Source organism: Cornus florida, unplaced genomic scaffold, assembly GCF_030987335.1.
Source record: "Cornus florida cultivar Cherokee Brave unplaced genomic scaffold, ASM3098733v1 CherokeeBrave_3.0.0_Hap2_Chr03, whole genome shotgun sequence".
Taxonomy (NCBI): Eukaryota; Viridiplantae; Streptophyta; class Magnoliopsida; order Cornales; family Cornaceae; genus Cornus; species Cornus florida.
Window position 1 is genome coordinate 64,563,881 of NW_026775573.1, and position 15,629 is coordinate 64,579,509.

General features: G+C 36.0%; 2 protein-coding genes across 4 annotated transcripts in view; one reads left to right on the forward strand and one right to left on the reverse strand.

The window, feature by feature from the left end:
- Positions 1-7,181, forward strand: part of LOC132300684 (translation factor GUF1 homolog, chloroplastic) — a 31,188-nt gene extending 24,007 nt beyond the window's left edge. Inside the window, exons 20-22 of one of the 2 annotated variants that reach the window (XR_009480526.1) lie at positions 1,464-1,529; positions 5,453-5,528; positions 5,845-5,891. Coding sequence is in view for 1 of the 2 variants with exons in the window: in XM_059797878.1 (XP_059653861.1) it covers positions 5,453-5,528; positions 5,845-5,885; positions 6,901-6,996 (213 nt within the window). In the remaining variant the exon portion in view is untranslated. Of the gene's footprint in view, positions 1-1,463; positions 1,530-5,452; positions 5,529-5,844; positions 5,892-6,900 lie in introns of those variants that run through there. The other variant, XM_059797878.1, reaches the window with a different exon arrangement.
- Positions 7,182-7,721: 540 nt separating this feature from the next.
- LOC132300685 (phosphatidylinositol N-acetylglucosaminyltransferase subunit C) lies at positions 7,722-10,258 on the reverse strand. Of its 2 annotated transcripts, none has more exons than XM_059797880.1 (2): positions 10,066-10,258; positions 7,722-9,079 (listed from the first exon to the last, which is right to left on the reverse strand). In XM_059797880.1, the coding sequence occupies exon 2, from the start codon at positions 8,904-8,906 to the stop codon at positions 7,995-7,997; it is 912 nt and encodes a 303-aa protein (XP_059653863.1). In that variant the 5' UTR covers positions 8,907-9,079; positions 10,066-10,258; the 3' UTR covers positions 7,722-7,994. The 2 variants fall into 2 exon arrangements, with proteins under 2 accessions (XP_059653863.1, XP_059653862.1); XM_059797879.1 differs by having other exon boundaries at positions 7,722-9,113.
- Between the last annotated feature and the right edge of the window lie 5,371 nt (positions 10,259-15,629).

Genomic DNA, 15,629 nt, shown 5'->3' on the forward strand with positions numbered 1-15,629 from the left:
CTAATTTTGATTTCCACATCTTCACCATATACTTTCGATTTCTTCATTGAGAAGACACTCTCTTTCTCTCTCTCCTCCTTACCTAAATTGAGACTCAATGAATATGAACCATGAAATACATGGAGCGACTGCCATAACACCAAACACCTAACAGTGGCTTCTGTAGATCATATTTATGTTTCCATGGATCTATCAAAAGTGTTTCAACAACAACGAAAAGAAAACAGAACAAATAACAGATTAACTTTGTGAAGAAGTCAGCCAGTTGCATAGTGGAAGAAATAAATGGTAAAGAAATAGTACCAAGCTGTTGATGATGGTGCACAAAGTGACAATCAATCTCGACGTGCTTGGTACGCTCATAAACTAAGAGACATTGTTGATAATTGTTAACAACCATCTACTCTAAAAGCTTAAACTGTTAGAGAGGGGGTAACTTAAATATTTAAATCCTTCAACAAGCCCCCTCACGTGTGACCTTCTTTTGGTCCAACACGTATTTCAATTTTAAATCAAGGTGTCGGTGAGATTTGAACACAAGACCTACCTTGCTCTGACACCATGTTAACAACCATCTACTCTAACAGCTTAAGCTGTTAGAAAGGGGGTCACTTAAATATTTAAATCCTTCAACAATGGTTTATCATATGAGGAGACAACCTGATTAGTTGATGGGATTTTTGTGGCGTTTTGGAGTTGTTTATTGTCGTGTGACAGAGTATGGCAACTTTAGAGTCCTCGACTGTTAATTCTCATGGCTCGACTTCTGTGGGTGGTGGTACCATTTTTCCCACCAACTAGCTGAGTCAGATATATTATTGGTTCTAAGGAAAAGCTAGCTAAGTCGGATAAGACATCCATAGTGGTTTGCAGATAACGCCATGGTTATGTCTTGTCTAGTCAATTCAATGCAACGAAACATAGCCGTTGGCTATATGTTTATGAAGACTGCTAAGCAAATCAGGGATACGGTACAATGCACTTATTCTCAAAGGCAGAATAACACAAAGATTTTGTAGTTGGGGCGAGATATCACCATGATTACTTAGGGTGACTCGACAGTTCAGGTTACATCGCTAGGTGTCGTGCTATTTGGGAGGAGATGTCGTATTATGATTCCTTTTACTCTTGGAAGGATCCAGAGAATGCAATTTTATATGTGAGGATTGTGGAGAAGAATCGGGTGTTCCAGTTTCTTGCCAGGTTGAACAAGAAGTTTGAATATGCTCGTTTTCATTTGTTGAGCTTGTCTTTATTCTAGAGAATGATTTTATTTGGCTTCCTTTCTTGTAATATTTAACATGTGGTCTTTTAGTATATAAATACCAGAGCTGCGAATGAGTGATTATTCTCGTTCAAGTCTTTACATACTTGCTTGTATTTCTTCTATTTCCTTGCGTGAAGATGTCTGTTTTTTTTGCATTTCATGGGACTCACTTAATTGTCCATGGTTTGTGCATCAGACACTTCCATAATATCAGAAAGTGAAATTGTAAACAGAAAGATCCTCAGGCGTGAGCTGTGAAATGGTTAGATTTCTTCCATGAAATGGCCTGATATCTAATTCCTTTATTGTTCAAATTCACCAAGATATATCTATATTTTATCCTTGAGACATTTCTTGGCAGAGAAAAAAAAGAGTATAAATTAAGTTTGATAAATAAGAAAATAGAACTCCTTTTCAAGAAATGGTTTTAAATAAATTGGCATCTGATCAATCTAGCGGAATTTTTATGCAATAGCATTCCTAAAGGACCAAAAAGGTCTTAGTAACATCTCTTTCTAATCAATTTAGATTCCAGATTAGGAAGATCAGTTTCCACAATCAGGTTTTAACTAGATTTTAACAGAAAATGTTTTGTAGTTTCATGAACAACACTATATGATCTGGAAACCTTGTGCCACATGAAGCAGATAAATGAACTTGTCTATAAGGTTTAAACAAAGTTGCCGCAATTTCTCTTACTATTTCTATTTGGAACAAAAGAAGATTTGGGTTTTGGCCTACTCAAACTGAGAGCCAAGCGCTATATTTATTTACAAGAATATGGTACGAAAAAAAGGAAACCAAATCAAAGAAAAACAGGAAAGATGCCAAAATCTACGTGATCCCATGATTATGGGGATCTTACATAAAACACCTAATAAAAGGCTAAAAATAGCTAATAAAAATAAAAATAAAAATAATGAAGATCTTCCAACACTCCCCCTTAAGCTGGAGTGAAGATATTAATCAATTCTAACTTGGTAATCGAGGAATGAAGCAAAGATGGACCCACGGATTTAGTGAAAACATCGGCCGACTGATTAGAGGACTGAGCAAAGCACGGCTTGATAATTCCCGAATGAACCTTCTCTCTGATAAAATGAATGTCCACCTCTATATGTTGAGTCCTCTTATGAAGGGCAGAATCTGAAGCAAGCATGATGGCAGACTTATTATCACAAAACAAGTCTGAAGACTATTTTTCACTTAGCCTTAGGTTCTCCAAGAAAGATCGAAGCCAGAGAATCTCACAAGTACCCTGAGCCATGGCACGATACTCAGCCTCTACTGAAGATCTCGAAATCACAGTTTGCTTCCTACTTTTTCAGGATATAAGATGATCTCCATAGAAAGTACATAAGCCAGATGTGGAACATCTGTCAGTCTTGGACCCAACATAGTCTGCATCACTGAAACAGGATAGCCCAACCTGCCTGCTAGAAGAATAGAATAACCCAAGTCCAGGATAGGACTTAAGATATCGAAGAATATGATATGCCACATCCATATGAGTTGTACGAGGAGCATGCATAAATTGGTTCACAACACTAACCGCAAAAGCCAAATCAGGACGGGTGTTGTTAAGATAAATCAATCTTCGTACCAAGCGCCGATACTGTGAGGGATCAGAAAGGAGATCTCCAGACTCAATTGATCTTCAGATTAGGATCCGTATGAGTGGAAGCAGGTTTACACCCAAGCATACCCGTGTCTCGAAGAAGATCCAAACCATACTTCATTTGCGATAAAAAGATACCCTGCTTAGATCTAGCAACCTTAAATCCTAAGCAATATTTGAGCTACCCAAGGTCTTTCACATCAAAAGCTTTAGTCAATTGAAGCTTTACTTGAGCAATCCTAGGGATGTCATTGACGATAATGATGATATCATCAACATAGACAATAAGATTGATACATCGACCAGTGGAGGAATGGTGGATAAAACATGTATGGTCAGAATGGTATCTAACAAACACCATGGATAGAATTACATAACTGGAACGGGTGAACCAAGCTATGGGAGATTGTTTTAATCCATATAAAGACTTCCGCAATCGATAGATCTTTCCAGCATACTCCCCTCAGCCCGAAAACCGGGTGGAGGATCCATGTAAATAGTCTCGAGAAGATCATTGTTAAGGAAAGCATTCTTCACATCAAGTTCATAAAGAGGCCAATTCTGAGAGGCAGCCAAAGAGACAAGCAAACGAACGGAAGTCAATTTAGCCATTGGAGTGAATGTATCATTAAAGTCTTTACCAGGAATTTGAGTAAACCCTTTGGCCACCAAAAGGGCCTTGTACTGATCAATATAGCCATCAACCTGTTATTGAACATTGAATACCCATTTGCAACCAACAGTCTTTTCACCACGAGGGAGAGATACAAGCTCCCATGTTTCATTATGTTGTAAAGCATCCATTTCTACCTTCATAGAAGACATCTAATTGGGATTCCAGAGAGCTCCAGATACATTTCTGGGAATGGAAATGGAAATGGAATCAAGTTTGCCTAGAAAGACTTATCAAAAAAAAAAAGTTTGCCTAGAAAGGCTCAGTAAGACCCGGAAAGACCATCATAAGGGATATATTGTGAAATAGGATGATCAGTACTACAAGCGAATCCAAATCTAGCAAGGGATTTGCGGTCCCGAGTGGGATACCGAGACTTAGGAATAGGGTCAGGGAAATGTAAAGGAGAGAGAGGAGATGTACCTGAACTTGTATCTGAAAAGGATGAAGGTAGTGGAGGCGGAGCATGTGGGCGGCGAGAATAGACCTGCAAAGGGGGTGAGGAAACCACAGGAGAACACTGTTCTTGAAAAATAGGAAGAGGACGAACAAGAGGAGAAGCCTCATGATCGGAAGTAGAATTTTCCAGCAAGATGGTGTTAGAAACATAAAAAGGGGTATGCTCATGAAAGGTGACATCAAGAGAATGATACATGTGTTTGTGTACAAGATCATAGCACCGGTAACCTTTTGACATGGAAGAGTATCCTAAAAAGATACATTTAATGGCCTTCTCATCAAGTTTAGTACGAGTAGGGCTACGATTCTAAACAAAACATGTACATCCAAACACCCAAGGCATGATGGAAAAAGAGTGATATCAGGCTCAAGCACTTGTAAGGGGGCCTTACCATTTAATACTCTACTAGTGGTACGATTAATGAGAAAAGTAGTTGTAAGAACTGCCGTGTGCTAGTATGACTTTGACACATTCATACCACTTAAAAGACATCGAACAATTGACATTAGTTGGCGGTTTTTACGCTTTGCCACACCATTCCGTTCATGGGTATATGAACAAGTAAGCTGATGAAGAATACCTTGTTGGTTAAGTTGAGACCAAAACTCATTGGAATTATTCACGACCATTGTCAGACCTAATATTCCGAACAACAGTTTTATATTGAGTTTTGATCATTTTGAGGAATTGAGTGAACAAGGGAAAAACTTCAGGGGCTTGCTTGGTTTGTAACTCTAAAAACAGTTCTCAAAAATTCAGATAACAGAAAACAGTTTTAGAGAATAATAAATGACAGTTCTTTGAAAACATGCATTTTTATAACTGAGAGCCAAGAGCTATATTTATATAAATAAATAAAAAAAGAATTTTTTGTGTTTTGGCTTACTCAAACTGAGAGCCAAGAGCTATATTTATATAAAAGAATATTGTACAAGAAAAAGGAAACCAAATCAAAGAAAAACAGGAAAGATGCCAAAATCTACGTTATCCCATGATTACGGGAATCTTATCTACGTGATCCCATGATTATGGGGATCTTACATAAAACACCTAATAAAAGGTTAAAAACAGCTAATAAAAATAATAATAATAAAGATCTTTCAACAGGAACATTGATCTGATCCTCCTATGATTGCTGCTTTATTTTTAAGAATTTGCGTTCTTGGTACTTTTGACTGCTTCGGATGCCTCTTATGTTATCTTTTCCATTCCTTTTTCCCCCTGTTGAGTGCATTGCTATCAATATAAATTGGTTTCATTCTGTTAATCAAGTTCTTCTTACCATCTATCCTGTGATTTATCTGTAGCCAATCTTGTATTTATTCACTCAGAATGGGTTTTAAGTGCACGACTCTCGCAATTAATTTCATTTTGCATCTTTCCTTGTTCTGATCGATCCCTTTGTTTTCTTGTATGTGGATTTTTTCATGACAGGCATGCATAGGTACTAAAGTGATAGCTAGTGAAGCTTTATCTGCAATTAGGAAGGATGTTCTATCTAAATGCTATGGTAAGATGAGTAATCTACCTCTTTTGATGTGAAAATTGTCAGCCAAACAGATCTTTGTCATATCCAATTGATGTTCCTAGGGAATTTCTATGACAAAAGATCTTGAGGAATTTGAGTCATATATCTCATTGGTTCTGGAGAACTGTAGTTGTTGCTTCTCCTGTCTTGTAGTATGTAATATTTCTTCCATTGAACAACTTCTCGAAGTTCTTCTTTTTAAATGAATATAGAAAGATTGGCCGGTTTTGTTCATTTTAGGTTCAATGTGTTGTGATTTTATGACATGAATTATGTCTAACTTTAATTATTCTTGTAGGTGGGGACATTACAAGAAAAAAGAAATTGCTTAAAAAACAGGTTATTTTCTTTTTGCATGCCTAAATATTATGTTGAATCTCTTCCATTACCATTGCACTGATGTCAAACATTAAACAAAGATCCCTAAATTCGTGTTCTATTATAACTGTATCTTGTTAACACTGTTCTAAAGAAAGTGACAAGGATGACATGCTTTGCTCAAATAATCTGGAGTATAAAGGAGGTCAAGGACATGCTTTGCATCCATTTTATGCCTACTTGAATTGATATAATGGTTCCAGGTTTCATTTTTGTTTTAGTATGACCGGTGTTTACTTTAAGTTTCTCGTTACCTTCTAGGAAAGTTGGAATTGATGCTCCAATGAAAGCCGAGACCATTTAACTATATTTAGTACAAAATTCAAGATAGGAAATCTTAGGGCCCGTTTGGCAACCACTTTTGCTTTGACCTAAAGTAGAAGTAATGTTTCTGTTTTAGAATATGTTCAACACTATTTCGAAACTTGTTTGGTAACATAAATTTGTTGCAAGATTTTTGGAAGCAAAAACTTGAAAGCATGTTTGGTAAAAAGTGTTGTAAGTTTGAAAAATTAAATGGCTAGTAAAAAATGTCATTTTGGATTTATTTATTAATATTTTTTTGAACACTGATTTGAAAGCACTGTTCAAAAACATGAAAGCAACCAAAAGCATCATTTTTATGCTTTCGACCTCTTTTTCGGAAACACTTTGGTATTATTCAAATGACAGCAAACGTTACCAAACATGCTCTTGTTTTTGCTTTGCTATAGTACAAATTAAAGGGGATGATAATTTCTAATTTCCCCATAGATTTATAATTTCTGTCCCGTAGCCAAAAAAAAGAGTATTAATACAGAGTAGTGATTGTAGTTTTGTAATAGCATCATTCATTACATTTGATCATGGTTAAAAATTAAACTTGTTGATTTTGGAGTTATGCTGCCATGGATTCAGTTAAAAATTGAGAACATTACTGTAGGAAATTACTTGGCTGTGCATAAATTGATTATCTTTCTTCTCTTGTCGCTATCAGGCTGAAGGAAAGAAGAGAATGAAGGCAATTGGGAAAGTTGATGTGCCTCAGGAAGCTTTTATGGCTGTATTGAAACTTGAAAAAGAGGTGTTATGATAATTTTACTTGTTCGCTTGTAAAGAATATTGGTGACAATTTCAAGAAAGATTTATTTGATAAATCATTACATTTTGAATAAATAAGTAATCAAGTTTTTGGTTGTATTATTTGAATTATGAAATCCAATATCAATGTAGTACAGGAAAAAGCTCCAATGAGGGCACTCTCATTGTCCCAAATTATATTAGCATTTTAAGGTAGGATAAGTTATGTATGATTTGGTTTAATTTTATTTATTCAAGAACTAAACGGTGGTATTATTTGTAGATTTTCTTAAGCTGTACACCACCTTCCAAATTGGCGAAAGAAACTTCTTGTGTCCAACCACAAAATTGCAGTGCACACACGCACGTGTGTGTATATATATATACACACACTGTGGGATCCTAGTTTACATCTTTCTGCTTTTATAATTTCTACTTCGTTGTCTCCCTCTCTTTTACAGTAAACAAAAGCTTTTATTCAAGCCTCAAACGGGAGGCAAGGTTTGGGGGCTGGTACTCACCTGCTCTGGGGTGAGGACTGAAACCTCGGTTGGTGTTGCCATCCCTATACATATATATATCATAAATGATCTCTTGTTCTTAAATATTTATGATACAACTAGCAAACACAAGCTACAACTCAAACATTTACCTAATAAGCAAGACTGTAATTGACCAAATGCATTTACTTGGCTATAAAGGAGTACATAGTATGCATTAGAAGTCCGGTGCTTAAGCATATCACGCAGCTTTCGAAGAAAACCAATTAACCAATTCTTGGCAGATTGCATGACAAATAGAGTAGATTTTAGCAGTTTTTTGGTGAAGAAAAAAATATATATGCAAAATTCTGAATGCAAATCAAAGTAACATTTACTTTCAAACATGGGTACAATGAATCTTGCTCTTTTATATTGTCAACCTAAATGTGTCAACATAAACAATTGAATAAAATGTTTGTGTGTGTGTGTGTGTGTGTGAGAGAGAGAGAGAGAGAGAGAGAGATTAAATTCACTCGGTTATGTCAAAACAGAGTTTAGCTTCATCCCAAGGACCATTGATCTCAAACTTGTATTCCTGGATCCTTATAAGCCAGTAAGGACACACCACGGTAACGAAAACCAAGACACCCAACAACAGCACAAAAAGTACCCTGTGAAACCTATAGGCAAAGGCCAATGTCACAACCATCAACCCAAACGACAACCAGATGTGCAACCGAAAAGAGTACTTCTTGATACAATAAGTGATTAATGGAGCAAAGAGGAACACTTGCAAGGAGAATAGCACAATTGCAAACACATGAAGCCTAGATGGGAGGCGAGAAGCAATAAGAAGTGAAGCCACGATGGAAGCATTTGATGAGATATTGCTTGTAAATGTCGGATTTTCTGGAGCCCCCGGAGCTCTTACCGTGGATCCTGAGTAGTCATGGAGGAAGAGATGGAGTATGATAAGCGAAACTGTTAGTGCCCATATGGAGTCCGAGCTTATGGACCAGGTAAGTGTGTGGTAGATAGGAGACAAAACGTACAATCCGGTTATAAAGAAAGAGATTTTGAGAACGTAATTCAGAAGAAGATTGAAGTAAAGCATTTCTGCAGTTAAAAGTAGAACAAAGAAACCTGATCCAAGAAGGCTTACATCTAGAAGTAAGAGAGAATTTTCATTAATGGTTGATTGAAGAGTGTAGGCCCAAACCAAGACCACCAGAGTGACAATGCATATGTATTGAGAGATGGAAACTGAATCTAGCATCACCTTAAGTATATCACGTTTAACAACGTTGGCATTCATGACCATATATTCAAGAAAAGATTCATCTGTATGGTTGTCATCAAAACCAGGTTGCATCCCTCCATATGCGACTTTTCTCCATTTGAGTTGGCTCGGACAAGAACTTTCGATGATACTGGTCGCCATTTGGACTGAACACTGAATGATTGTGTGTATACGATAGTAGCAAAAACCAAATTTCAAATTCGTTATGTGAATCTTGCTCTTGTAGTGATGTTCAAAAGTGTCCAGGATCTAATAGACAGCATATCTCTGATTGAACAATTTTGCATCCCCATGATCACTGAAATCGCAGAATCCTGTTCAGCCAAACAGGCTATCAGGGGTCCATACCTATGTTGTGGAAGTTAAGAAGTTCAACAATTGCAGACCCAAAAAAACATTAAAGTAACTCCATAGGGATCGAAATTAACAAAAGCAGTATATAATGAACTCGAACAAATTAATAATTACTGAATCCATACATCCCCTTAAAAATCCTATGGTAAAGCAGACCACCATGTTTGAATGAGATCCTATAAAAGCAATTTTTGACTGGTTTTGTAAAAATGCACAATTAACAAAAAAAACCATATTCCAAAATGCAAGTAATCAAAAAACAACCTGCATGCCTCAAAGTGACAAAGAGTATATTCCGAAACTTCAATTGAATTGATATACTCCATCTTTATATTATATGATTATATCAACATTTATACACTGATTAATGGGTACTTTAGTAATCTGATTGGCAAAATTTAAGTTAATCTTTTTCAGCCCAAATATTCACTCAATAATAAAGATATGTTTAAATAAAATTTATTTGAAAAGGGGTGAAATCAAACAAAAAGGAGTGCTAGAAGTTGAGTATCATCAAAAAGTATAGATATTTTTTTTGCACATTAGTGAAAGGCATTCACTTACGCATTTTAACAAACACGTCTTGTGCATTTTAACAAACACGTAGACAAACACAACATAAGGCTGTAATTGTAGGAAAGGATAATGGATTTTATATTCATCTGTATACTCTTCAACAGGGAGTGACAATGGATTTTATATTCATTTTATTATTAGATTATTTACAATATATATGGTAATTATGTAGAGCTAAAAAAAAAAAAAAAAAACTCAATCAGAGTTATTCTATTTCAAAACTCTATCAGGATCCAGAAATAATATAATAAGAAGGAAAAATATAAATTAAAAGTGTCAGTGAAAAACGAAATTAACATTTCATAAATGCAGCTCAAAGATTGAGAGAGAGACAGATAGATTGCACTGTGGTGGAGAACGACGACTATACCTGGAGTAGCTCGCGGCGGAGAGGAGAGAGAGAGTGGTGGAGGATCTTCTTCTCTCCGGTGGCCGGTGGAGGGGATCGCCACTGACGGTGGAGGAAGTCGCGATTGAAGTAGGAGGAGGTCGTGAACTTTGATTGATCGTGAATTTGGGGGTCGATCGGATAGGGACAAAAAGTAAAATAAAGAAATGTAGGGGTTAAAATGGGAAACGTGTTTACAGTCTTATACGAATATTTAGGATCTCACTGTGCTAAAAATAAAATTCTAGTTAAAAAAGGGCCTTCTACGGCGACGTTTTGTGTATGTAAATTGGGTGCCAGCTCAGGAAAGTGAATATAACTCATTATTTTAATACGAAACACTAAATTCAGGGGCAAACAGTAAGTTAACATAATTAACTTAATAATCCAATGGTAATCAAACATAAACAAATGGAATTAGGTTAATTAGGATACAAAAATAATATTGATTTAGAAACTGAACAGTTCGGAACTTTCTATATTCCTTCCCGCGCAAATTTTGTAGGGCATCCGAGGAAATAAACAACCATCCCTCTCTCGCCGCCTTTGCAAATTTTTACCCAACATTGATTTTCCTATTTCTCTATATATATATATATATATATTTTTCCCGGCGAATTCGACCATCATCGGGCATTATTTGGCGGGGAGACATCCATGTTCATTTTCTCCTCGTTCAAAACCCTAGATGAGGTAGTTTTTGAATTTAGATTTAGATACTTATTTTTAAATAAACAATTTGTGTTATGAAGGTGATTTTTCGAACTTTTGAAACCCCCGTTAATTTTTCAATTCGATTGTACTGTGATTGAAACCTAATGTTAGGGTTTCAAAATATAGTTTATTTATACGATTTGATACGAAATTGACTTGTAATAAATTATTACAATTAAATATTTTTTTGTTTATGGTACAATCAGTGTGTAATCTATTTAATACTTCAAATTTCCAAAACCCCTAAACTACTCTTCAATTGGACTGATCAAGAGTTGATACTTAAGATTAGGGTTTGAAAATATTGTTTCCTTATCTCAGTAACGAATTTAGGTGCATTTATAGTCATTGTACCCATTTCAGTGAATAACACCCGAATTTAAGTGCATTTATAGTCACTGTACCAGTTTCAATGAATAACACCCTTATTCTCGAAAGCCATTACCCAACCTACTTTTCAATTGGACTGACCAAGAGTTGATACTTAAGATTGGGGTTTCAAAATATTGTTTCGTTATATCTCAGTAACGAATTTGAGTGTATTTATAGTCCAGTGTACCAGTTTCAATGAATAACACGTTTATTCTCAAAAGGGTCAAATGTAAAAAACACCCCTCAAGTATGTATACGGTGCATATTACACCCCTCCTGTACAAAAAACACCCCTCAAGTTTCTATTTGGTGCAATCAAGTCCATCTGGCACATTTAAAACAAAACTTGACTAAAGTACCCTTAGTCAACAATTTTATAAAATATGTAAAAATACAAAATTTTGTAAAAGGACCAAAAGGACAATAAACAGTGACTCTTTTTGCACACCCATTCTGCAATTCGGTCTGGGTTATGGCAAAGGAAAGAGTGGCGACCATGGGTATGAAATTGGTGGTGTTAAATGGGCAGTATAGAAGGTCGAGGGTCGTGGCGCCGCTGTGTGGGGGTATCCGGCGAGCTTGAGATTATCTTCTTGGACCGCCTCGGGGCAGGTCATCAAGCTATGGACAAGTCAGAATCCGGTCTCCTGTGTATCCACGAGCACCACCGGCCGCTGTGGCTCCACTACGGCAGCTCCAATTTCTGGAATTAGTGATACAGGCGGCAGAATTCTCAACCCCGGATCACAAGCAAGCCAAATCGCAAAATTCTCAACACATATATTGATTTGCAAAATTCTCACCAAATCTCAATATAATTCTCAACCCTAGATCACAAGAATTGATTTGCAAAATCCAATCGAAAGCGAACCCAATTGCAAAACCCCTTGAATATTTTTTTACGATCAACAATATAATACCAAAACAAGAAACTGGGATTTAGCTGAGTTCAATGACAAAATCAAGATTGAAGTGTCCAATGATTTTTGGCCACCCGCTGTTTCCACCTCCGACCGTCCCAATCGCCTGCTTCGGCGAGAGCCAGAAACCTCATAATCAGAAACACCGATGAGCAAAGACGATGCAGGGAACTTGGAATGGCAGTGCAGCGATGGTGACAGAATGGGCCAACTTTGACCTTGCGTCATGGCACCGGCGGGCAAGGAGAAGCTCGGCTATGAGCTTCTCGGCTTTGAGCGACGAGGAGCTCGGCATTGATGATGGAGGCAGCGGCGAGCTCGGCTTTGATGGAGCGACGATAGAGAGGACGGATAGTGGTGAGAATGGTGAGAAGACGGGCTCGGCTGTGGAAAGCTCAGCCGTGGATGACTCGGCGGCGAGCTCGGCCAATGGAATCAGCGGCCGGCTAGAAAAGGAGGGCTCGGCGATGCAGCGGCGGTGACGGCAGATGCGCTGTGGAGAGCTTGGATTGAGTTTTACACACAGTAGAGAGAGAAGGATGAAAATGGATATTTTGGGAAGATTAAAAGGGCAAAATGGGTATTAGAGTAATAATTTATGTTAAATTTCTGACAGAGGGTTAATTTTATACAATTTTAAAAGATTAGGGATATTTATTACATACTTTTTTAAATAAAGAATAAAAGTACTACTCAAAATATACTTGATGGCAGTTCCCTTCTGTATATTATTCATATGTTTGCTCTTTTGGTAGCTCAGATGATGTGATCTCATGTCCTCCTGTCTCTGCCTGCATGTGTGTCTTGCCTTTTCTTTTCGCCTTTTTGTATTGTTATGCCCTTTTATGATTTTCCTATTCATGGTTTTTACTATTTATACAGGGTAGGAAAAAAAAAAAAAAACATTCGTTGTCCTTTTCCTCAACTGTAGTGCTTTAACATTCTTAGAATTTAATTCAGCATTGAAGATTGTTACTTTATAATCACAGATCACTTATGATCCGGGTTTGGGACGTTTCAATAACATCCAAGCACCTTAGGGCATGTAGTCCCGTACTAGACTTGTCCTTTTATCCCCGCTACAATTTACTCGGTGCTCGTGAATTTGGTCATACTTAATTTCCAAACATGCAAGCACCTTAGGGCTTGTGGTCCAATCCTAACTAAATTGGTTTACACTCTTACAATTTATTTTAGATTGAAGAACAAAAGTAATTCAGTTTCAACATACTTATTCTTTGATTTAGTACTCAGTAGTCAATTTCAAAATTCAAAAACATTATTATTTAATCAAACTTAAAGTTATTCCAAGTCATTTCATTTGAGCACATTATAGAAATAACCATTGAATAACACCCTTTGTGATTGAACTAAACACATTTTCACCATCCATATGACACATATTCTTTAATTAAACACTAGATAATGCACTTCTTTAATTTCTGCCCAAATATTCACATTTTCAATAAATTTATTCCATTTGAATGAATGATTTAGTTTATAAATGCATCTTTTAGTATTTATATTTCAGAAAAATGTTAGATGGAAGGAAGTCTAAATATGAAATTGTCATTATATGATGTAATAATATGATACAATCTGATTAATTGTAGTTAGACACCTTTCAATGGCTCCGCTTCATGAATGAAAACGGAAAGGCCAATCCACCTCATCGAATTGTAGAGATGTAGATGTTCATGCTATCAATTCATTGGATGTTCAAGTTCTGGCCACAACGTCGTCGTGCTTGTACTAAACAATGAGTCTTCCATACGGTGGAAGCAAATGAGTGAAACCGAAAAGAAACAATACAATGATCAGTTCCAATTGTTACGTGAACAATACAATGTGAAAATCAAGAGGGTGGAAAAGAAAATTCGGAAGACAATAAATTTTTTTTTCCCCGACTATTCAACAAAATTATAATTCCATTTACTAATAATGCACCCATATATTTAACAATTTGCCATAACTTGTCGAAGGACATGCAAGTGACAATGATGCCTCCCCAGTTTTTTTTTTTTTTCCTAGTTCGTACTCACACACAAATGTCTCTTCTGAGACTTGAACCCCTGATCTCTCTTTGGAAAGTAAAAGATTGATACCGTTAGACCACTTGCCCGTTAGTTCTGAGTTTTTTATTTTTTTATTTACTGTCATCAGTTTTAGCGAAGAGAAAAACTAAGCCATACGAGATGTGGGGTTTGGCCGTGTATTGAATTTGAAGTGCCACCGCATAAACCACGACTTGTGCGAGAGTTTTTGGTCCAAAATTTTGACGAGTGTTTACATAGTTTTTCTTAAAAGTTTCTAGTCTAGTGTTATTAATTACATGTTGAAAAATACTGATTTATTTAGTTTGCAATTTGGTTCACTGTAACAGGATTCAGAAGCCCCGAATGCAATTTGGTTCACTGCTCAAGGACTCAGCTGTACGTCTTATTTCAGTAGCTTATTTGTTAGGGCTGTTCTTTCTGAAATTTTAGAGAGGAGGAGTTTGTGTTATACGCAAAAATTTGCTTGTAAGTGCTCACTCATAATATAAATTTAAGTAGTGATACTCACATCGAACATTTGTTGTAAATTACATAATTCAATAATTTTTAATTAATTATTTATACCCAATACAACTAAGTGGAGGGCTCTACTTCCTTATTTGTTGTACAATTGACCAATAAAAAAATAGATCTAGCAATTGACTGTAACTTTTCGGTGCAAAAATCATTAAACTATGAATTTTGGTCTACATTTTACAACTCCATTAATCTATCATAGGGAATGCTTCTTGTACACTCAAAAAAAAAAAAAAAAAAAAAAAATCTAACCAAAGCTTGCTCATTTAGTTTTGAATTCTTGTCTTTGGTAGATGTTTATTAGAACCCTCTCTCTCACTAATAATTGATTTGTATAAGTTTTTAATAATTGATGGAGCAAATAGAGATTAGAAATATTTATTTATTGGACTATTATTTCTTATATGATAAAAATTAAGAGCAAATCAATAATAAATGTTACCCATTTGGCATGCGCTTTGTTGTAGACGTTTTTTTTTTTTTTTTTTTTTTTACTAAAACAGAAACAATGTTTTTGTTGTACAAGTGTTTTGAAAAAAAATCGGAAGCACGTTTGGGAACAATGTTTTAGGCTTTTGTTTTTGGCTTGTGTTGCACTACTGTTATGGTTTTGGGCCATGAATAGTTATCAAAATAAGAAAAAGCAACTTTTTGGTGTTTTGGTTTTGGACCTCTGTTCATGAAGTGTTTTAACACTGTGTAAAATAAAATAAGGCCTCACCAAATATGCTTTTGTTGTTAAAATCGACACCGTAACAGTCCAAAATAAAAAACATTAGAAACAAAATGCATGCCAAACGGACCCTTAGATGCAAATATGGGTTCATTTGGAAGATGTTTAATACAGCACCTGTGATTTTATTAAGTTAATCTTACGGGTGGATACTAAGACTAGAGCAAATGTTTTTCTCATACAAGTCATGTCTACTCTTATATTTGATTTTTTTATTCTAAAAAAAATTTATTT

What these genes read in the sequence shown, in the direction of transcription:
- LOC132300685 (XM_059797880.1), bottom strand. Translation starts at nt 8,906, where the DNA reads ATGGCGACCAGTATCATCGAAAGTTCTTGTCCGAGCCAACTCAAATGG.